The sequence below is a fragment of the Erinaceus europaeus genome, chromosome X (assembly GCF_950295315.1).
Source record: "Erinaceus europaeus chromosome X, mEriEur2.1, whole genome shotgun sequence".
Classification (NCBI taxonomy): Eukaryota; Metazoa; Chordata; class Mammalia; order Eulipotyphla; family Erinaceidae; genus Erinaceus; species Erinaceus europaeus.
This window is the reverse complement of record NC_080185.1, coordinates 76,113,309-76,129,902: the sequence shown is the minus strand read 5'-3', so window position 1 is coordinate 76,129,902 and position 16,594 is coordinate 76,113,309. Positions and strand designations below refer to the sequence as shown.

The 16,594-nt window shown below is 50.7% G+C and overlaps 1 protein-coding gene across 4 annotated transcripts in view; it reads left to right on the top strand.

Annotated features, from left to right (window-relative positions):
* NLGN3 (neuroligin 3) overlaps positions 1-16,594 on the top strand; it is a 32,328-nt gene that overhangs the window by 263 nt on the left and 15,471 nt on the right. Inside the window, exons 1-5 of one of the 4 annotated variants that reach the window (XM_007535944.2) lie at positions 79-231; positions 3,392-4,048; positions 4,714-4,773; positions 9,800-9,859; positions 11,581-11,730. In XM_007535944.2, the coding sequence (XP_007536006.1) occupies positions 3,592-4,048; positions 4,714-4,773; positions 9,800-9,859; positions 11,581-11,730 (727 nt within the window). In that variant the 5' untranslated portion in view covers positions 79-231; positions 3,392-3,591. Of the gene's footprint in view, positions 1-78; positions 232-3,391; positions 4,049-4,713; positions 4,774-9,799; positions 9,860-11,580; positions 11,731-16,594 lie in introns of those variants that run through there. The other 3 variants (XM_060183491.1, XM_007535945.2, XM_007535946.2) reach the window with 3 other exon arrangements.

Sequence of the window (16,594 nt, the reverse complement as noted above, 5' to 3'; positions counted from 1 at the left end):
GACTTCAGCCATCTCTGGCACAAAAGGAGTTAATGGTAGGGACTGCGCCGCCCGCGCCCCCCCTCCAGTGTCTGGGTACGCGCGCAGCGCGCCCCCTCTGTGCTCAAGCACAGCAGCTGGGCTGCCCTGCCGGAGAGCAGATCTTGGGATTCTGGTGTGGAGCCCTTGGCCTGGAGTCGATATGGGTGGTCTGCGGCCCTGTTCAGTCGCTGGTGACAGCCTGGGGAACAGGTGAGGTTGCCCACCCTGGTCTCTCAGCTATCCATCCCTTGCCTCATCCCTATCCCCTCCCAATTCTGGGCTCCTCCACTCCCCTGTCAGTGCTCCACATCCTTCTCAAACCCCCCCCATCCTTCTCAACCCCATGTTCTCCATTGGCACCTCTGACCACCCCCCTCCCCAAATCCTCCCCAGCTTCTCTCTGTCTCCTCCCTGAATCCTGCATCCCTATAATCCTCCCACCTCTGGTCCTTCCAGTTCCACAGTCCAGCCAGCATGCTCTTCAAAATAACCCTACCGAGGGCCCCCAGACCCATCCAGCATTACACATTGCCAGTCTCTCCTCCCCCGCAGTGCAGCCCCATCCCTCTTCCATCAGAGCATCTGATAGCCAGACTCCCTCCCCCACTCTCTGCAGCCCCCCCAGTGGAGGCCTTTATCCTATTCTCCATTCCAATGCAGCTCTGCCCCCCAATACCATTCTGAACCCATGTAGCTCCCCCTCACTGCAGTTCTCAATAGCTGTGCATTCCTGCACAATGGTCTCACCAATACTGCTCCAGCCCCCAGAGAACCCCCAGATGTCATGCTCATCCCCAGCATTGCCTCCTCTCCTTGTCTTTCGAATTGCAAGTTGGACCAGGATGGAAATCTTGGCCTTGGGGGACACACAGTGGATCATAGGGTACAGAGGGCGTTTGGGGGTCGGTGGATTTGCTGAAGTATTCATGGGGGCTGCAAAGAATTGACTCAACGGGGTAGGCATTTGGCGCTGATTGATATCGAGGGAGACATCGCTGATTAATAAGGGAGACATTGGTAAAGGGTTAATGGAAATGGTGGGGAGGGGCCACGGCACCGAGGGAGTTAATGGGGGGGGGGGTTGCTGGTGGGGAAGCCGTGTGAATGAGCAGTCTGTGCTCCAGTGTTGCCATGGAGACAGTGAATGGGGGGATTGTGTGAACTCAGCTGCAGACTATCACCCCCCATACACACACACAGACACACTCTTGCCCCACCTCCCTCCTCCAACCCCTTCCTTCCCCTTCTCACCCCCACCCTAGTGCATCGTGGCAATGTCTGGTAAACCCCCCCCCATACTCTGCTTGCCATTTCCTCTGAGCCCCCTCCCCTTTTGCTCTACTAGCCCTCCTTTTTCTTCTTCCATCCTCCTTCCCTCTCTTTCTCTCTTCCACTCTTTCTCTCCCTCTCTCATACACACAGACACACACACACACACACATTCCCATTCCCTTCTTGAGGTGGCCTGGCTGGGCGTTTCCAGTCTCCCTCCCCCACCCTCCAGTCAGTTCTTAAAGGAGTAGGCCTGCAGTCTTAGTTGGAAGGCGGGAGAAACAGGGAGTGTGAGTGTGTGTGTGTGTGTGTCCCCATCCATCCGTCTGTGTCCATGCAGGAGTGCACACATGTGCTGGCAGTATGACTGTGTCAGAAGGTTGGTGGGTTTTGAATGCATTATTCTTTCTGTTTCCATTCCTACCTATATGTCACCATTCTGCCACAAATATCTCTGGATATATTTCTAGGTGGGGTGTGTGTGTGTGTGTGTGTGTGTGTGTGTGTGTGTGTGTGCGCGCGCGCGTGTGCGTGTGTGCGTGTGTGTGTATTAGTTACTCTATTCCATTGAATCTTAGGGTTAGGCAAGAGCTCATTCAGTAGAGCACACACCTTGCTGTGCATGAACATGGAAATACATGGATAGTATGGGGGAGAACCTCCATGTATGGTGGAACAGTGCTATGGTGTCTCTCTTCTCTGTCCTTCACTCCTGTAAAAAGAAGGAAGTGGGGAGGGAAAAAGGAAGGAAGGGAGGAAAGAAAAAGTTGGGGAGGCATCTCAGGGGCATCACACACATGTGAGGCCCTGGTTTCTTGCCTCAGCATTACATATTTCTAGTTTAGAACACTTTTCTGTGTGCATCTCTAAATGAATCTGTCTGTGAGGCTCTCTCTCTAAATGTGGGTTATAAGAGGGAATCTCTGTGGCTTTGGAATGTATGTCTACTACTGAGTGAATGTTACAGTGTCTGTGATCCTGACTTGGGCTCTCTCACTCCCTCTTTGAGTCTTTGTGAGTTTTTCCTGTGAGTCTGAGTGGGCACCCCACACACCTGCCCCTCAGCATCAGCGAAGCCAAGTGTTATGGGCAGAAGGGCTTCCACCTCAGTTCTGGTGTTTCATATGAATTAGAGCCCACAGAGCAAGGTTTGAGGACTTGGAGGGGCCTGGAAGAGTCTGGGGACTCTGGTAGATGACTCTCCTGTCCCCTGCCCTCTCTAGGAGTAAAGGAGTTTCTCTGTGGGGCCCGTGGTCCATTTGAAGCTTTCCCTTACGCCTTAAAGCAAGGGTAGGGGACATCCAGCCCACAGGCCTCCTATGGCCTGATAAATCATTTGGTCTTGTCCTGCCAGGGCAACCATAGCTTTTCTTCATAGCAACATTAAGTGCTCCTTGTTAAGCTGGTAATTTTATGTTTTGTTTTGTTTCAACATGTATTAATGAGAGAGAGGAGAGAGAAATAACCAGAGCCATCACTCTGACACATGCCATGTCAGAAACAGAATTTATGGCCTCATGCTTAAGAATCCAATGCTTTGTCCACTATGCCACCTCCCAGGCCACTTAAACTGTTAGATTTTGTATGGCTTACGATGCTATGAATATTCGAATGGACTTTGACAGAAAAAAAAAAGTTTCCTCATCCCTACCTTAGAATCCTAGGGTGATGTTAACAGCCCTACACTTGGGGAGGTGGATCTTCTTGTCTGGAGTTAATTGGAGTGAGTGGAGTGGCAGGGTAGGGAACTCAGTGTTGACACAGCACATAGGGGCCCAGGTCCCATTTCCAGTTCTCCCACCACGTGCTATTGTGACTCTAACTGACATCTATGAGCTCTGCTGATTGAGGAGTGAAAAGTGGGGGACTGGACACGCACAGTGACAGCTGTCACTCTTCCATTCATCCCCCCTGTGGCTGCCATCTGTGGCCAGGAAGATGTTCTCCACAGCTTCTGGCTGGCTGTGGAGAATATCTACCCCCGCCCCCTGCCCCAACCCCAAGCATGGGATACCTCTCCTAACCATATAGAAGCCGGAACCCAGCAGGGCCTGAAGTGTGACCCTCTTGGATGACACATACTTCCCTCTTTCCACAGGCCTGTCTGGCCCTGAGGGAGTCCTCTTTCTGAAGCTGTGGCGCCCGGAAGACCTGCTCTCCACGGTGCAGGGCACCTGTAGGTGTCCCTCCTGAGCTCAGTTTTGAGGTTCAAGTCAGTGTGGCTATGAAGGGGCTGCCTATCAGGCTGATGCTGTGACCCTGGAGTCTGCCTTTCCTGCCAGTCCCCCTGCCCGGAACATGTGGCTGCGGCTTGGCCCGCCCTCGCTGTCCCTGAGCCCCAAGCCCACAGTTGGCCGGAGCCTGTGTCTCACCCTGTGGTTCTTCAGCTTGGTGCTGAGGGCCAGCACACAGGCCCCAGCACCCACGGTCAACACTCACTTTGGGAAGCTAAGGGGTGCCCGGGTACCATTGCCCAGTGAGATCCTGGGACCTGTGGACCAATACCTGGGGGTACCCTACGCAGCTCCCCCGATCGGCGAGAAACGGTTCCTGCCCCCTGAACCACCCCCGTCCTGGTCAGGCATCCGGAACGCCACACACTTCCCCCCAGTGTGCCCCCAGAATATCCACACAGCTGTGCCCGAAGTCATGCTGCCTGTCTGGTTCACTGCTAACTTGGATATCGTTGCCACGTATATCCAGGAGCCAAATGAAGACTGCCTCTACCTGAATGTCTATGTCCCCACAGAAGATGGTGAGTGCTATGACCAGGCACTGGGCCCTCCTTGCCTCCAACCTACCTCCTGGCGTTTGTGGCTTGCATGTGGTCGTGTGCCCTGCAGCATGCCTCTTCTTGTCTGTCTGTGAAAATGCTTCCAGCCATCACTCTGCTTGCTCTTCCCCTTCCTCCTCCCTGATTTCCACTAGCCCAGCATTGTCTGAGCTCCCATGTGTGAGTGACACTGTTCCCTAGAGGGGCCTGACCAATCCCGAGAGTTCTGACAGGTCTAGGGCTGGAGTGGTGGGTGAGGGTCCCCCCTGGGGGAGTATGGGGCGCTGCTGGCAACTGCCTGTGGGAGGATGCTGGCTCCACCAGGGCCCCCTGTTGCCATTCCACCTGCTTTGAAAGGTGGTAGGTGTGTATGGCTAAGGGTTCTGGGTGTGTGGGAGAGACTGGGGGAAGGGGGTGGCTGGAGGGGAGCCTGGTAGACGTTGCTCAGGTACCTCCTCATTCACTAGCTGATGCCTCCTCCCATGGGGGTCATATGAAGGTAAGTGACAGAAACCAGGAGATGGTGGGACAGGCTCTCTGCCATGTGCCGCCTGCAGAGCAGCTCTTGGTGTTTGGGGTGGGGGTGGGGGTGCATGACCCTGGGCAGAGGCCTCCTGTTATTTTTTAGTTTTTTATTCATTTTACAGTAAAGCGGATTTCCAAGGAATGCGCCCGAAAGCCCAACAGGAAAATTTGTAGGAAAGGAGGTAGGTAGCGAGCCGGCGGGGAGGGAGAGAGAGAGAGAGGGAGGACTGCCTGCCCACCAGTCCTTGCCTCCTGAGGGCTCAGTCTTCCTTCAGACAGCTCAGGCTCCAGGGTGGGGGGCGGCGGTTGGTGAGCAGGCACACGCTCCACCTCATCCAAGGGCCCTGGCTACTCTTTAAGGAGGCTTCAGTGGCCTCAGGCAGGTTCAGAGCAGAAGCAGCAGACCCATTTTCCCACTCTTGCCAGCCCCCAATTCCATCCAAAAGCATGTGCCACAGACAGAGCCATTGTTTCTCCTCAAGGCGACTCAAGAAAGATAAGGCTGCCAAGATAGAGCCGGAAGGAAGTACAACCACCCCCCCACACACACACATAGACACACATACACACAGAGTAGCTACCAGTTTGTCCCTGCATATTCCTTCCAGGGTTAAAAGTTTCTGACTCTTCTGACTTGCAGCTTAGACCAAACATACAGACTGAGTAATCTCTCCACCTCTCTCACCACCTCTGGTCAGAGCAGACTTGAGTGGCCCAGGCAAGTCTGGCAGCTGATCGTGGTGGTCTCTGGGAACTGGAGATTCAAAAAGAGGGTCAGACTCCAAATTTGAAATGTCCTCTCTAGCTGGGAAGAATCCATTGCCCCACATAATAATTCTTCTCCCTTTGAACCCCGCTTTATGTTTTCTGCAAAAATGTTTGAAATTTGACCTTGTCGGTTTTTCTCTACAACTTTATAAACTTGTAAGATGGGAATCAGCTTCCCAAGTTCATGGATGAGGAAATGGGCCCAGGAAAGGTGATTTGCTGTTGCCCTTTTGCTGGTCTGTGGCAGAGTTGATACCCAAACCTGAGTCCCTTGACCCTCAGGGCAGTGTTCTTTCCACTGTAGCAGGCAGGCAACTCCTATCTGGTCATTCTCACCTCCCCAACTCTGAAAAATGGCAAAATGTCAATGGGCCAGGGCCAAATTGGAAATAGCTATAGGCCAAGAAACAGGTGGGGAATCACAGCCTGTTCCCTGGTACCATTTAGTGAGCATAGTAGAGTTTATTTTCCTTTGAAATCCTAAGGCCAGGGTCCCCAGAGTGTTGGCTACTAACATTCCTGGATCTGAATGTTCCCAAATGAGTACACATCTCAGAGAGTACGGTGAAGAATCAGGGACACATTGAGCAATGCACTGGATGATTATTGAAAGTCCATTTAGTTGTTAATGAGAGAGAGTAGAACCAGAGTATCACTTAGGCACATGCAGTGTCAGGGATGTAACTTGGGACCACATGCTTGAGCATCTAATGCCTTATCCACTGCACCATTTCCCAGGCGACTCTGATGGATACAGAGGCAGGATGGATATAGTGAGGCAGGCTGCCCAAGGGATAGGATTCTGACATGTCCCCATACCCAGGCTAAGACCTCACACACAAGAGGTTCTCAGTCAGCATGTTTATTTTTTTTTTCCACAAACAAAGCAACATCATGGTATTGCAAAAAGTCTGTGCCTAGGAACCACAATACCCGGATAAGCCCCCATCTGCTGCTAACACCCACTGATACCTTAGTTCTAGTGTTTTCCTTTAACAACCTCTGCACTTCCCCACAGTAGGGGGCCCATTCTGGCCTTATCATTCCATATATACATCGATTTAGGAAGAAGGGTTCATATACTGGTTCCTTTATGCTACCTCCCTGGGGCAGGGAGGGGGTAATCTGTAAGGAGGTAACATTAACATATTTCTTAGGATGGATGGGGTCTCCAGAACTCTAGGAAAAGTCAAGCACAGTCCAGTCCACCTCTGGGAGTTTGGCTCAAAAGCTTAATGGAAGCTCCACTCAGATACAAGCACTTACTGATTGTGATATTTTAAATAGTTATTTCCTATAAGACAGGGAATTTCACAGGGGAGAGTGAGAGAGACAGTAGTGCATGCAGTGCTAGGATTCGAACTGGGATCCTCAGGCATGCAGGTCTTGCAGGTTACCAGCCATGCTGTTTCCCCTGCCTCCAGTCATGATGGTTGGTTCTGAGCAAAAGCAGGTGCTGGTGCTGTTGGGGTGTGAGATAGAGAGAAAATTCAGAAGCGATTGATTGGAGACCACAAGGCTACTCTGAAGAACTCTCTAGCCTAGGACTTACATGCAGCTGATTAAGCCAGGAAGTAGTTAATTCACCTGGTAGACCACATACCTTACCAAGAAGGAGACTCTGGGTTGGAGCCCTAGGAAGACATGGGGGCTTGATAGACTTCACTCAGGGCATTTCATGTATGGTAGGGTGGTGCTGAGGTGTCTTTCCTCTCTCTTTCTTTTCCCTGTTCCCCTTTGTCTAACTAGAAATATTTTAAAAATTTGGGCCCAGAAGGCTCTCTGCAGTATCATGCCTACATGAGGGCCTGAGCTCAGGCCCCAGCACCACATTAAAAGAAAGAAAGGAAGGGAGGGAGAGACGGAGGGAAGAAGCTCAGCTGGTTCCCCAAAGCCCCACAAGCAAGTTAGAAAATGGGTCCCAGACAGCATGGGGAAGAGCTTCTGATCAGTTAGCCATTTGTGTTAGTTCCCTCCCCAGGAGCTTTCACCTTTTGTGGGGAGACCCATTCTCAGAGATCTCTCCATCTCCTGTCCGTGATTACTGCTCTTGAGCCTGGTTCCTCCAGGCACAAGCGCTGTTTTCCATTACCTGATGTAGGAGGTCCCAGTGAGAAAGACAGAGCCAGGAGGCATCCTCTCCCACTTTCTCCTTTGACTATCACAGGCCCAACCTGAGCCATCTCCCTGGGCTTGGGAAGCTCAGGGCTGCAGGTGCTAGTCTCTTGCTATGAATGTGTCTTGCTATGAATGTGTGGTACATATTCATAGCCACATAAACTGGTATGCAGAGGGTCATAGGACTGGCCTGCTTGGGACCCTGCAGCATCACAGTGTGGGGGGCTGGGGGTGGAGCTGGCCCTAAGGAGAAGCGTGGCAGCAGGTGAGGCATAGCCCGGAAAATGCTGAGATGAAAGACCTGCAGGATCATCTGTGCCTGGGAGACTTCGACAATACTGGAAGTCAGGCACACTGAGTGGGGAGGGGAGGGTGTGTGTGAAAGAGACATTTCTTCCAAGCCAAGGCTCATGGGAAGGAAAGGAGTGCCCGGGAACAACTTGACAACTCAACTTGCCTACCCCCATACACACACACATACACACACCTCCACCGTCATTCAGTGGGAGGGAATTCATGTTCAGGATTGAGTTGGAGGCCTGCCGTTTCTGTGGGGGGATGATGCCACCTGTCCTGAAGGGTGACTGAGGACACTACTGCCAAGTGGAGGTTAAGACGGCAGGTCTTAAAGCGGAGCTGATCTCCCAACCCTCCCACCCACCCCACTCTTTGGGCTAGATTCTCAGCTGAGTGGAAATATTTAGTGGGCAGGGGAGACAGCATAATAGTTATGCAAAAAGACTGATAGCTTTCCTATTCTTTATCCCTCTGGAAGTATGGACCCAGGGTCATTATAGGGTGCAGAGGGTGGAAGGGCTGTCTTCTGTAATTGCTTCCCCGCTGAACATGGGCGTCGGCAGGTCATCCATATTCCCAGCAGTAATCCCTATTTTGATTCCCAGTTATAAGGGGATTCTATCACCAGAGCCCAGATCAGCTGAGAAAGAGGGCTATTGACTACCTCCTGGCTGAAAGTGTCTGATGGCATAGATACGACGGTGGGGTGAGCCCTAGAGTGCCAGCCGAGCACCCTCTGTTTCCACACACGATCATTCCAACCATAGTCGGTCCCCTTTCTCCTGTCTGTCTCCCTCCAACAGTAAAGAGACTTGGTGTCTGTTGACCCTGCTTCCTCAGTGTCACTTTTTATTCTCCTCAAGGCTCTTCTTTTCTGCCCTCCCCTACCTTCCATGCTCCACCTCTTGCTCATTATTTATTTCCCTCCCCTGCCACCACCCCCCTCCAACCCAGAAAGGTGGCATGATGCAGTGGAAAGACCACAGGCTTTGGAGTCAAGCAGATCTGGCTTTGAATCTCACCTTTAGCACATCCTTAACTATGTGATCTTAAGCAAGTCACTTTACCTCTCTGACCTTCAGTTTCCCCTTCAGAGAGAAAAGAATAAAGATAGTGCCTACCTCATGCGAGTGTACAGATCCAATGAACAATAAGGAAGATGTAGGGTGTCTGGCACTTGATAAATATTCAGTACATGGTAGGAGCTATTACCATTCTTCTCTCTCTCTCTCTTTCTCTCTCTCTCTCTCTCTCTCTCTCTCTCTCTCTCTCTCTCTCTCCCTCTGTTGTCCCTCTTTCCTTTGCCCCTTTCTTCTTTCCCACCTTCCCTCTCTGGCTCTCTCTACATCTCATAGCAATGCTTGCTGCTCTCAGGCCTGGCTCCTGTGGTCACAAACCCATTAAATAGAGCAGGAGCCCCCACAAGGGAGAGTAGAGGGAAAACTTCACCTCCCATTTTCTTCTGTGGGAATCAGGGTCAGCTGAGGTCCAGCTCAAGCCTGCCTGCTGGGCCTGGGTAGCACAGGGCTGGGCTCCCTGATACCCCACTCTGCCTAAGTAGCCCTACAGACACACACACTGGCAATGACCCCCAGCACCTTAATCCCTGCCCCTTTTCCCCAGCTCAACCTGCCTGTGCATACCAGTGTGGTCAGTTCTGCCTGGAAGAAGTCCTTTCCCTGAGGGGGGTCTCTGGCTTTGAGCCCTGATCCACATGCTGCTGCTGCTTCCTCCTTCCGGTCTGCTCCAGAAGGGGAGTTGGTTGAGATGGGCTCTTGGGGCCAGGGAGGCTAGCCAGGGAGGTGCAGGAGGCCAGTACAGCTGGGACCTGCAACACCATCATCCTGTTGAAGGTCTGGGCCTCAGCCCACCCATTCCCACAGTTCTTGCCATCCCTCCTGCCTGTCCTGGGCCTAGGCCCAGAGCTGGCTTGCTGGGCCACACTGCAGTCATGCTGTTTTTGAATTCTCTCTCTGTTTTGTTCTCTGTTCTGTGCTGTTGTGTCTCCCCGTGTCTGGTCCCCAGGATCCGGCGCTAAGAAACAGGGCGAGGACTTAGCGGATAATGACGGGGATGAAGATGAAGGTATTTGGGGGCTGCAGGGCGCGGCGGCGGCTGGTGCATGGCACAGAGCCCCTCCCCCTCTCGATGGGGAGAAGCCCCGTCTGTCTGTCTGTCCGTCTGTTGGTGTTTCTCTTCCTGTATGAGGCCGTCGGGCTGTTCATCCATCTTTGGCCTGCCTGGCCACTGGGACCTCCAGGGTGATGGACACAGCTAGCAGGAGCAAGGAACCACAAGCAGAGCCTTGAGGAGGGCATCTTCCTCACCCAGGGCCCCTACCTCTCTTGGTCCCACAGTAGAAGCAGGCTTCACCAGAGACAACATCCTTCACCCATGTCTCCTGTGGTTCATGGGCCCCTGATCCCCGGGCAGCATGGAGGGTAGACAGGAGGCAGGGCCAAGGGAGGGCAAGGAGAGGCAGAGAGAACTATATGGTGAGGAGACATCTTTGTTTCTTGGGGATACCAGCCTAAGAGAAGGGCCCAGCAGGTTGTTGAGCCAATAACAACCAAACAGGGTAGGGATAATAACACCTAGAAATACCCAAAAGTACACCCCAGGAATCCCCCAGAAAGAGTGAGCTACCCAAGGGATTCAGTGAGACCAAGACTGTGCGCTGAGGTGCCAGGCAGGACTACACACTGTAGTCAGCAGCAGTAGGCAGAAGCTTCTTGGCTGAAGATCAAACCAGTCTTCCTTCCTCTTCAGGACCTCCCCCCACCAAAAAAAACCACACACACACACACACACACACACACACCACTATCACCCCAGACCCCTCAACCCTTGGAAGAACCAAATGGATCAGGATGGGGGGCACTGGTGGCTGGCAGGCCAGTGCTGGTGCGACAGTGCTAGTCCAGCTCACAGCATTAAAGGCTGCAGGTAGAGGTGGCCAGGCCAGGAGACTGTCCTGGTCTGTCCATCCCCGCATGCTACCTGGTCTGGGGGGTGGGGTGGGGAGGCAGACGCTCCAGACTACCTTCATTGAATGACTTCTGGGGCAACTCCATCCTCATCTTCACATTGGCCGGGGGCAGACTCTCTGGTTCTTAGTTCTGGCCCCCACAGTCTCCCCCATGTTTCCAGTTCAGCCTGCCTGCCGCTCAGGGAGAAGGGGTGAGCACGTGATGGAGAGACCCTGTCAATAAGGTTCCCCACACCCCATCTCTGTCATCCACCCCCTCTCCCCACATCCTCTTTTGTTCTCTCCCTGTGCCCCCTTACTCCCACCCTCTTGTTTCTCTCTGCACTCGGGGTGGGGGGGAAGCTGCTGCTTAGGGCCAAATTTCCATGTAACCAATCCAGTCTTGAGGGGTGAGGGATTCAGAGCTCCCCAGTTCCTGCTCTCTAAAGTCATGTCAGGTCCCAGGACTCCTGGGTGCCTAGGGCAGGGACTCACTCTATCCAGTCAAGGGACCAGCCCATCTTCCTCTGCCTACTTACCAGGCTGCTATCCATCTTCAGGGCTCCACCATGGCTTCTCTCAGGCCAGCCTTTATCAGGCATGCCTAGTCAAGAGCTGAAGTCTGGAAAACCCAAGCCTTTAAAAAACACTGTGAAGTCCAGCTGTCTGTGGCCAACACTTGAGCTCCAGGCTGAACAGCCCCATGAGTCCTGCCCTCAGAGTTGGCTGTGGTGTCCTGGCACCTGGGATAGCTTTGCTGCCCACCCCCCTTGGGCTGGCAGGGGTGGGGGAGGAAGGGCATCCTACCCAGCCTGTGCCTCACCCCTTCTCCTTGCAGACATCCGGGACAGTGGTGCTAAGCCCGTCATGGTCTACATTCACGGAGGCTCTTACATGGAAGGGACAGGCAACATGATTGATGGCAGCATCCTTGCCAGCTATGGCAACGTCATCGTCATCACCCTCAACTATCGGGTTGGGGTGCTAGGTATGGTTTCCCGCTAGGTGCCTAGAAGGAAGCCTGGGTTCTCAAGAATGCTGTGAAGTTCCAGATAGGTGGCCTTGTTTCTCTGGATGATACTAAAATTATAGAAATGTTATCCCGGGGGTCGGGCGGTAGCACAGCAGGTTAAACGCACATGGCACAAAGTGCAAAGACCGACATAAAGATCCCAGTTTGAGCCCCCGGCTCCCCACCTGCAGGGCGGTCTCTTCACAAGTGGTGAAGCAGGTCTGATGGTGTCTATCTTTCTGTATCCCCATCTCTTTAAATTTTTCTCTGTCCAATCCAACAACAACAACAAAAATAAAAATAAAAAATAAAAAATAAAGAAGGAAAAAAAAAGAAAAAAAAAAGAAAAGAGAAGTTATCCCATAGCCCCTTTCCAAGTGCTGGAAGCTTTACCACATTCCCAGACCCTTTCTGGAATATTTGGGTGCAAGTTTAAGTCAGCCTTCACACCTTTTGAAGTGTCTTGTCCTCACTCCCACACACCTCACACATATGCTGATATTACTTCTAATAAACCACACATCCATGAGCCCACATACCCTCAAAAGTCCACACAGCCACACCCTCCTACATCTATTCCCATGCATAAGGTTCTTGCTCACTTATCACTCTACAACCACACACACTTAGGCACCCACATCTACACACATAACCCACTATGCCACGCATACCCCAGAAAGCTAGTCTCCCTCCACAGATCTGCATATACACATACCTCTGAACACTCTGCACCCCTACTCCACTTCTTTCTTTTTTAATTTTTATTATCTTTATTTACTTGATAGAGACAGTCAGAATTCAGGGACTGGGTGGTGAAACACCTGGTTGAGCGCACGTTACTGTGCACAAGGACCCAGGTTTGAGCCCCCAGTCCCCACCTGCAGGGGGAAAACATCACAAGTGGTGAATTAGTGCTGCAGGTGTCTCTCTGTCTCTCACCCTCTCTATCCCTCCCTTCCCTCTTGATTAAATAAATATAAAATAAATAAATAAATAATGATAATTTTAAAAAATTTTAAAGAGATAGTCAGAAATTGAGGGGGAGGGGGAAATAGATAAGAAAATGGGGGAGATAGAGAGGAGGAGAGATAGACACCTGCAGCCCTGCTTCACCACTCGTGAAGCTTCCTCCCTGCCAGTGTGGACTGGGGGCTCAAACCTGGGTCTTTGTGCACTGTAATGTGCATTTAACCAGGTGCACCACCACCCACCCTGCACCCCACTTCTACAGACTTCTCTCACCCTCCCTACACATGCACACACACGCACACACACACACACACACACACACACACACTTCCACCAGTCTCCATATCTCTTTAGCTTATATCCACATCTATGCCTATACACACCATGCATGACCAGGTTCATGCTTTCATCAACCCCGATAGGAACGTCCTATACAAAGTCCCACACTTCGGCACATCTACATACAAACAAAGCCCATGTATACACCTGAAGTGTACATTAATATGCCTTCCACACAGACACATGAACACCCCATTTCTTACCCATTCCACACACCCACACATATATGTCCCTCATCTTCCCTACATAAAGGCATACCAATACCCCCTCTTCCTACACGGATCTACCCAAACCTGCCCATTCACATCTACCCACCACTCCCCACACACATGCAATCATTTCCTTGCTTCCACATCTATATATACATCCCATGCCCTATGCTTATATAGTCTCTTTACCTATGGGCACACCCATCGACTTGATATATTTAAACCCACCTGTACATGCATACCTTGCATCTGTACACCTGAGACGCACGTACATGCATAGTCCTCCACCCTAGTCCAAAATACATACAAGCCACATACCTACACCTGCCACCCATGTCCATACATGCACACACCCCTACTTGCCTTTCACTCCTGCATGCCCCATGCTTCCACCCCCCCATATAGACATGTGCATGTTTCTTCTACTCTCTGCACATGTTCCCACCTCATTGCTCAGATACACTCCCACATATATGTGCCTGCTTGCCAAAGGCCTGCTCACACCCCCCCATTCACCCTTCTGTACCCATACTCTGTGACACACATGCCCATTTCAGCCATTGAGGTCACCCCTTTACCCTACACCTTCCTTGGTGACTGCTAATGTCTCCCTGTGAGTGAGGTTTTGAGACAAACCAGTGCCTCAGAGCCAGTGATGAAGCCCAAAAGGCCTTGCTCTCCCTCAGATGTAAAGCCAAGCCTCAGAAGGAATGTGTAGCCCCATGGTCCTGCAGTGGCATGAAGAAGCCAGATTCTTGCCTGGAGGGTTTGTGTGCTCTGAGTTCTGATAGGGGCAGTTGGGGTAGGGTGGGGTGTCTGGGTTTGTTTGCCAAGTCTCTGGACCTAGGTACTGATCTAGGAGCTAGGCATAGTTTACTTCATGGTCAGTCAGCTGACAGGGCAGGATTTGGGGTAGGCTGCTCTGGCAGTTTGAGTCCTGAAAGCCTTGGTGCTTCCACTGGGAAGTTGCACTTGAGTGCAGTTATGGTCACAGAAAGGCGCTCTCCTCTTAAATAACCCTACCTTATATCACTTGATTTATTAATGATGGAGGGAGGGGAAGAGAGAGAGAGGGAGAGGGAGAGAAGCAGAACATCACTGTGACACATGCAATCTTAGGGATTAGATTCAGGACCTTGTGCATTATAGTCCAGCACTTGATCCATTGTGTCACAACCTCTCCCCCAGGGCCATAGAGTAACCCCTCATTAATATTATGTGGAATAGCAAGATGCTTTTCTGCTGGGTTCAGACAGAAGAAATTCTCATCCCCGAAAATTGAAAGAACATACATCCTCTTCAGTGGCAGCTGGAGACCCAATATGGAAAATATGGTGTATCTCCCTGGTCTCTCACCAGTCTGCTGGACTTTTGGGTTCTGGGGTTTTGCTGTTGCTCCTCTTTCTTTCTGGGTCACCACAGACTTTACAGTGAGGCTCTCACAAGTTGTTCTACCCTGTTTAGAAAGGGTTCTGAATCTCTGATGATAAAAATGGTGTCACCAAGATGGTTGTGAACCCCCACACCAGGGACACAAAGCTCCCGAAGAGTAATGAGCACAATGAATTGCACAGGTACACAGGCACTCATGTATATGGTAGTTAAAGGCCAAAGGTAATTCTGCTACTGTGTCTTAAAGAAAGTGGTAGAAAATATTCAGCTGCCTGTAGAAATCATAAATAAGGAGGGTTTGGAGGGATAGTGCAGCCTGTTAAAGCACCAGCTTGTATACCTGAGGCGCCACAAGTTCAGCCCCTGGCAACACTTTATACCATAGCTGAGCTCTACTCTGGTCGGTCTTTCTCTCTCTCTCTCTCTCTCTCTCTCTCCCTCCCTCCCTCCCTCCCTCCCTCTCCCTCTCCCTCTCTCCCACTCTTTCATAATAAGTAGACCTTATTTTTATTCATATGAATCTTCTTTTTAATATACATGTTTAAGAATATTTATTGAGAAAGAAAGAGAAATCAAAGCATCACTCTGCCATATGTTCTGCCAAGGACTGAACTCAGGACCTCATGCTTGAGAAAGTCCAGTGCTTTATATACTACACTATCTCCCAGGCTTCAAACAAGTTCTTTTTTATTAAGTTACAAATGGGCTGCTTAGATTACTCCCCTAGGAAAGTAATTGATCTGTCTTGTGTACAATCCAGATTCCAGCCTGGCCCCTACTGCACTGGGGGAAACTTGAGTGCTATGGTGTCTTTTTCTCTCTCTGAGTTTCTCTGTCTCTTTTTATCTAAGAAAAAGTCAGCTCTAGAACAGTGAAGCCCTGTTGAATATGAATATATATATATATATATATATATATATATATATCCCAAGTGAAAACCCCTGGAACCACACTAAAGAGCCATAGTTGGCACCGGGGAAGCTCTATAGATGATGGAATGGTGTTTTGGGGTCTCTCCTTTTCTCTATCCTATTAAATAAAATAAAGACTGTTAAATTAAAAAGAATTTTTTATCTAAATTATAAACACAGGGACAGGGGGCCAGCAAGACAGCTCACCTGGGCAGTGCACCTGTTTTTACTGTGCAAATGACCCAGGTTTGAGCCTGACCCCATCACACTGGGGAAAGCTTCAGTGCTTTTATTTCTTACCCTCTCTCCTAACCCCCACCCCACCCCCTGCTGATAAAAGTTGGCTCAGAATGGTAACAAAAAAAATGGGAACAGGGATATATCTCAGTAGCAGAGCACATAATTTGCATAATGAAGCCCTGGGTTCAATCCCTAGAACCTAAAAATTAAAATAAAATAAAAATTATAAGCACAGGGAGTCGGGCGGTAGTGCAACAGGTTAAGTGCATGTGATGAGAAGTGCAAGGACTGGCGTAAGGATCCCGGTTCGAGCCCCCTGCTCCCCACCTGCAGGGGAGTCGCTTCACAGGCGGTGAAGCAGGTCTGCAGGTGTCTGTCTTTCTCTCCGCCTCTCTGTCTTCCCCTCCTCTCTCCATTTCTCTCTGTCCTATCCAACAACTACGACATCAATAACAACAACAATAATAACTACAACAATAAAACAGCAAGGGCAACAAAAGGGAAAAACAAAGCAAAAAATATATAAGCACAAAGGTCCCTAATCAAAGGCCATTGGGATGCACAGAGAATATTAAAAATATACTTCCCTTCCATATTATTAGATCAGCTAAGGGTGAATGGAGAAAGGGGGGTGGAGAAAGGAAAAGAAGGAAAGAATGACACATAGGAAAAGGCAACAGGAGAGACAAGATTGAGAGCTATAAGCTACACAGAAGTCTTGTCATTGAGCTCTCCCATGTCATTCTGGTTTTCTGGTCACTCCACAACCCTCAGCTACTC